We start from the raw sequence: 6,704 nt of genomic DNA on the forward strand, positions 1-6,704 counted from the left end.
GGACATCTGACTGCTAAGTAGTGATTGTGTTTTTCAGGAAAAGTGAGCACCCTTAAATTACAGAGAAAAGAAGGTCAGGGAAAAATCTGTATGGAAAAATCTCCATACAAGTTCTTTGCATTTTTCTTTTTTTTTACTTGTTACTTTGCACTTTTTGTTAGAAAAATGTTTATTTACTATTTATTCAGGTTTTTTAAGGTATCTAATATTTCAATATTTAATTTCCATAATCTATATATTCTTAAAAATTAAGTTTGTTGTCATTTGGAAGTGTGTAGGCCTTCTTGCATTATTATGCTGTTACATTATGATTATATATTAAGTGGCATAAAATGGTCTTTAAAATGACAATAATATTGCTTATCGCAATTATTTCTGGGGCAATATATTGCACAACAAAAAGTTGTTATCGTGACAGGCCTAGAGACATCTAGTCTGACCAAGACACCATGGGCTGGGCCAGCAGGACCTCAAAGTTACAACAAGCTATGTTGCAACTTCCACTTGGGAAAGAGCTCTCCCAACCACAACTGAGTCAGGCTAACATCATCTGAAGTTTGGCGGTCTTCAACCCGGAAGAAACTGTTGCAACTTTACCACTAACAAACTACTGAACCATTAAGACTTTCATTCGAGACTGCATCCAGACGCTCGTTCAACAGCCAAGGCAATGCAAGTACCGTACATATGACTGAACTAAACAGAGTTATAGTATAAGCTGTGAACACCTTGTTACCAAAGCGCTGATGGTTCTGCTTAGGTGGTTAACTGACTCTTACCCTTCTCATAGCTTCATTCCCCTGCTTTCTGTAACTATTTAACTTATTCATTTTTACTTCCCCCTTTTCCCATGTGTGTATGTGTGAGTGCGTGAAATTCACAATTTCTGTTCTAACTACTTGCAAACAAAGTCCCTTTAACGAACCAATCTTGTTACATGCTCTAATGCATTAGTATATACTTTGTAAGGTCCACGCAATTGGCCTAAGAAAGGTATCCAATGGTGGCTGAAGGTTTCTTGTGTGTTTGGTCTTTTCAGCGCGCAAAGTTATTTAACTTAATTTAAACTCTAATCTGACTCAATTTTATTACGAACTCAAATTTAAGGCTGAAATGCCAATCGGTTGTTTGTTCATCTCTAATTATTATTACTATTATTATTATTCAGACATTTGATTATTCTATTTCGCTCTTTAATCGTATTGAATCTCATTAATCTTATTCCTATGACACTTTGAGTCTCGTACCGGCCGGTGTACAGATCTCATATTCACAAACTCATCAGTCTTGGTCATTACACAGAGGCGATTGTGGACCAAAAAAGGATCCGAGTCCTCTTTCAGGAACTGCGATAGTGTGAACACAAAGAAAACTGGGTCCAACTCCTTTTTCACTTGGTCCACCTCTTGGTCACCTTAAAGGGGTCTGGGTTCGGTTCTTTTAAAGAGGACTCAAGTGTGAAAACACCTTTAATCCTCTGGACGGCTCGTGCAATACTTAGCTCATTCTAGAATACTTTTATTAGTCCCTATAGATCTGTAAACACTTAATTTAAGGTGTTTTCACACTTGAGTCCTCTTTAAAAGAACCAGTTTCCGCCTCCAGTTTCCCCTTTGTTTTGCTGCCTCCAGCTAGCGCTGTGACGTCGGCTGACCCTAGTTACCTGTGGTTGGCCTGGTCGTGCGTCACTCAGAAAACAACAGACCAATCAGAAGAGAGGCTCATGAATATTAATTAGACAGGCCAAAATCGACCTGTTCTTAGCAGAGCTCCTGAGAGAGGAGCTGTAAAAATATATTGAGATGGTTTTTGGTACTTATACCGCAAATATATATTCTTAAGGACATCAAAACCTAAAATAAAACTCCAGAAAGGTGTACAATATGTGACCTTTAAGACTTTTCAAGACTGTTTTTAAAACCTGCACAGATAAAATTAATGCCATGTGAGTGGGGTGGGGCAATGTTTTAAAATGACTGTAAAAAGCATGATTTACAGTTCAGATACAGGTTTTCACAAAAAAAATATATTAAAAAAATTTCAGCTGGGATGTGCGCGCTCATAGCCTATATCAAAAAGTTTAAACTGGCAATGCGCACAGCCGTATCTCTCTTACACAGTTTGGAAGCGGTTGAAATTAAAATGAACAAGTGTACATTGTGAGCGAACAATTTGTAGAGATCTGCCAGAAGAAGCAGCCACTATGAACAGCTGATTTGTACAGAAACATCTGATGGCCAAACTACATTGGAATTCGCAAATGGAAAAATCAAGTGAGCCCGGGCTGATTTGTGTTCACAATGCACGTTTTTAGCAAACCATACCTTTAGCCGAAAGCGAACAGTACTCAAACCACCTCCCGAGATGGTCTCGGTTCGGTTCGCTTCTGAGGGGTCTGAGATCGTTTGGAGTGTTCACATATGGGCCAAAAATCACTCGAACCGCGCTCAGACCCCTGAAAAGGACCAAGTGTGAAAACACCCTTAAGACTATATCTAACCAGAGGTCATGACCATTACTATAGAATCAAGTTGACCAACTTAACTTCTTCTAAGTAAAGTTAACTTATTTATATAATCATGCCGTGATTTCTCACGTACACTTAGTTAGAATAATATTACAATAACCAGAGGTTGAGGCTGACCCGAATTTAGGTTGGTCAACAACACACTGTTGCTCTAAACAACAACAGTTCTATAAAAAATTCTAAACATAAAAATATTCTAAACATCAGTTCTATAAAACCTTTACAATTAATCTAGAACGCGGCAGGAAGATTAATTTTTAGTGAGTCAAAAAGAATGCACGTCACACCTCTTTATCAATTTGCACTGGCTACCAATAGCTGCTCGCATAAAATTCAAGGCATTAATTTTTGCCTACAAAACCACCACTGGCTCTGCACCCCTTTACCGAAGTTCATTACTTCAGACTTATGTGCCATCTAGAAGCTTGCGTTCTGCAAGTGAACGCCGCTTTATTGTGCCATCCCAAAGAGGCACAAAATCACTTTCACACACTTTTAAATTAAATGTTCCCTCCTGGTAGAATGACTTGCCGTCAATAATCTCAGAGTAAGTCAGAATAAATTCAAATGAAACAATTTATTATCAGTCAGGTAAATATGTATTATGCCAATTACATAGCCAATTCTCAAAGATGAATCTAAGAGTAAGATGCATACGTGACTTTAGAAAGATACATGATATAGAGTGTGTGGCCACTCTATGCTATGGGCTTCTGACTACAGAATCGCCCCGATCCTCCACATTTCCTCAAGTAACCTCAGACCAAGACACACATCCTCCAAAATGGAGACAGGAACTAACTATCTGAATTTGTATTTGATCAAGGCGAATTAACACCTTTTGGGACAGAAGGTAATTTGCATGAAAGGCACACCCTCTACAGAAATCAACTAATCTCTAAACTCTTAGGATCTGTATTACCTTTTTATGGCTGTCTGTCCTATTGTTAAGAAAATGTGACCTCTTTACCAGACACACAGAGACCATTCAAACGACATCAAACATGAACAGTTGCATTGTTATAAACTCTGATTAAGAATAGTGGTTTCGGTGATCTCTGTAGTGTCCTGAGTTTAGATGGAAATGAGGGGAGAGAGGGGGAGAGTGAGTAAAGGTAGTAGATGTGTGAGAAGGAAATTCACTCACATCTTCTCTAAGTGAGATGTGGAAACAGATGTCTGTATTTGAATACACTATGTGTGTATTGTCCGTCTCAGAAGATCAAAGTGTCTGAGGTTCTATAATTCTTACAACTTGTTATAGTATAAGTTTATTTTTTGATCAGAAATACAGAAAGAACTAAAATATTGCGAGGCTTAAAAAAATTTTTTTTTTCTTACCATACTTTAAAATATCTATTTCTGTGAGTCATAGCTGAATTTTCAGCATCAATTTAACACATCCTTTTTTAATAAATGTATTAATTTCTTTAAAAAAATGAACTGAAAAAACTGAATTGCAAACTTTTGAACGGTATTGTTCTGTTGCTACTTTCTGATTACGTTTCTGACTACATTTAAAATCATATTAAAATCAAAACATACTGATCATTTAATAATTGTTGAAATGCTTGTTTTAAACTTCCAAATAGGTGTCCAATGATTGATAAATAAATATTTGATTGCTGAATATTGTACCCTAATTGAAGTAGCTGTATAGTAGGATCATTATTTTGCATACCACTGCGTGAATGACTGCCTGACACATAATATATTATATTTATGATTAACAATCAAATGATGAATTAGTTAGAAACTATTTTCTATGAATACAGGTACCATCAGTTGTCTTCTTATGAATGACTTGTCATTGAGTCAGTGTTACCAAACTAGGATACAATTATGAGTCATTCGTAAACTGTTAAAACATTAAACTGTTGGTTACTTTAAAACTAACCTTCATCTGGGCGATCACAGGGATATGTGAATATTTGATCTGTTAACTGGTTGCATATATCAGATTTATTGCATGACTCGTCTCGGGCAGAGAAAAGCTGTTGCTATCAAACATTGTTTACTTAATCAACTGAGTCAGTATGGTGAAGGAAGGGGTAGATCAAATAATAGGCCAACTGATGGAAGGTTTGCGAAGAAATTTCATGCTCCCTTGTAAAAGTTTTTTTTTTAGTATTTTTAAAATACATAAATACAGTAGTTTATTTTGATACATGGTGTGGCTGCTGTATTTTGCAGTCTATTTTGATACACTTAAAATTAAGGTATTTGGTATTTTACTTAAAATATATCTTGATGTGTCTTTGCCCAACCCTTCTTTCGGGCAGGTGTGTTGAGGCAATTTGGAGGTAAACTCTGCAGGACACCAACCCTATAATTAAAAACACCTGAACCAGCTAATCAAAGTCTTGTTAGTCATAGAAACTTCCAGGCAGGTGTGTTGATGCAAGTTGGAGGTAAACTCTGCAGGACACCGGCCCTCCAGGACAGAGTTTGGAGACCCCTGATATAATCTATAGTCTAGATAAAAAGTGAAGTGTGTTTAAACTCACCCTTGTGGTGAGTACAAATTCTTAAGCGGCTCCCTTGTACTCCTAATAAAAGACATATTTTAAAGGTGTTTTTTTTCTTTATAGCTGATTATACTATAGATTTTGTGTAGCCCATATTGTTTTTTTCTATATTTAATTTTACTTACATGAAGCACCTTCTTTGCTCTTTATATCTGAAAAATACCTGAAGGTTATAATGCAGAATCGTTCCAAACTTGGTGTTGCGTGTAACTGTTTATAATCAGAATACTTGATAGGTAATAAGGGATTGCTGTTTATTTTTCAGTAGTCCTGTTACTGCTCTCATAAAATTAAACGTTACTTTGCACGTCGTGGATTGAGTACATCTCAGTAAACTGTCGTTAATTCAACTGCATATTCTTTTGATCGACATTCACACTGTGTGTTTTGATGGATGTGTTTAGTTATACTCACTTGATCCAGCGGGATGTGAAGCCCAGATAAACGAGTCTGTGAAGAAACAGAATAACAGGATGTAAATGATAATGTAAAACTGACCATATCTCATTGTGCTTACCTGTCTACAAAATAAACTTCAAAAGTAATGTTCTTTTATCATCATATTCATTTAATACATTTATTAATGTCTTTAGATGGTAGCAGTGGCATAACGCACACCTGTGAAAAGAACGAGATGGGGCTCCACCAGCAGTGAAGTCATGGATTAAAATGTATTGTGCATCTGCTGCAACATACTACTGAGTCTGTCTCCTCCATTTCCATAACTGATGTAACAGTAATAAATGTGGTGAATTATTATTGCATTGATGCAACTGATGTTATGATTTGACAACATTATATAGGCTATATAATGTGCTTTTATGTATAATCATTTTCTATTCTTAACTGTTTTAAATTCATTTTAAACCTCTTAAATCAATTTTTAAATCATTTTCAAAGTTTTGTTGTGATTCCTGCAGGAATATATATTTAGTCTATGTGGAGGTAAAAGTGCCGCTGCTTCGATTTGATTGTTATTTTAACAATAGCAGGAGCATCCTTCACAAACATCTGTATTTAGGCCCCAAGTCTACATATTTTATTTTAAAAAGTAAGCTCAATGAATTCATAATGTCCAGAACACATCTCCGTTCAAACACTGGTCTACATAATTGTATTCAAATTCATAATTTTGGAAAGAAAATTATTCAAGCAAAATTCATGTCTTGCGGTAAAAAAAAAAAGAACAGTATGAGAACTAGAAAACATTAAAGGAATAACTTTTGAGAAAAGCTAACTTTCTATACATCTTAACATATAACTTTTGATGATTATCTTATTTATTCTTTTGATCAAATGACTACTCGGAAAACAAACAAAAACTTTCGCACTCTCCGAGCGTTTTGGTGTGTGTTTCACTGAAGTTTTAAAGGGGTCATATGATGCTGCTAAAAAGAACATTATTTTGTGTATTTGGTGTAATGAAATGTGTTTATGCGGTTTCTGTTGTGATTTTGAAGCCCAAAAAAGGGCATCCATCCATCATAAAAAGTGCTCCACATGGCTATAAGAAAAATATCCATATTTACAACTTTATAAGCGGTAATTTCTAGCTTACACTGGCTACGTTTACATGCAACCAAATAATCTGTTTGTAATCGGATTGACGGCTCAATCGGACTGAAAAGCCTTCATGTAAACACCTTAAT

General features: G+C 35.8%; 1 protein-coding gene across 1 annotated transcript in view; it reads right to left on the reverse strand.

Annotated features, from left to right (window-relative positions):
* The window catches only part of LOC107747827 (globoside alpha-1,3-N-acetylgalactosaminyltransferase 1-like), a 23,416-nt gene that overhangs the window by 5,485 nt on the left and 11,227 nt on the right, over window positions 1–6,704 (reverse strand). Inside the window, exon 2 of the mRNA XM_016562434.1 lies at window positions 5,470–5,505. Coding sequence (XP_016417920.1) covers window positions 5,470–5,505 — 36 coding nt within the window. The remainder of the gene's footprint in view (window positions 1–5,469; window positions 5,506–6,704) is intronic.

Source organism: Sinocyclocheilus rhinocerous, unplaced genomic scaffold, assembly GCF_001515625.1.
Source record: "Sinocyclocheilus rhinocerous isolate Xijiao unplaced genomic scaffold, SAMN03320098_v1.1 scaffold1492, whole genome shotgun sequence".
NCBI classification, from domain to species: domain Eukaryota; kingdom Metazoa; phylum Chordata; class Actinopteri; order Cypriniformes; family Cyprinidae; genus Sinocyclocheilus; species Sinocyclocheilus rhinocerous.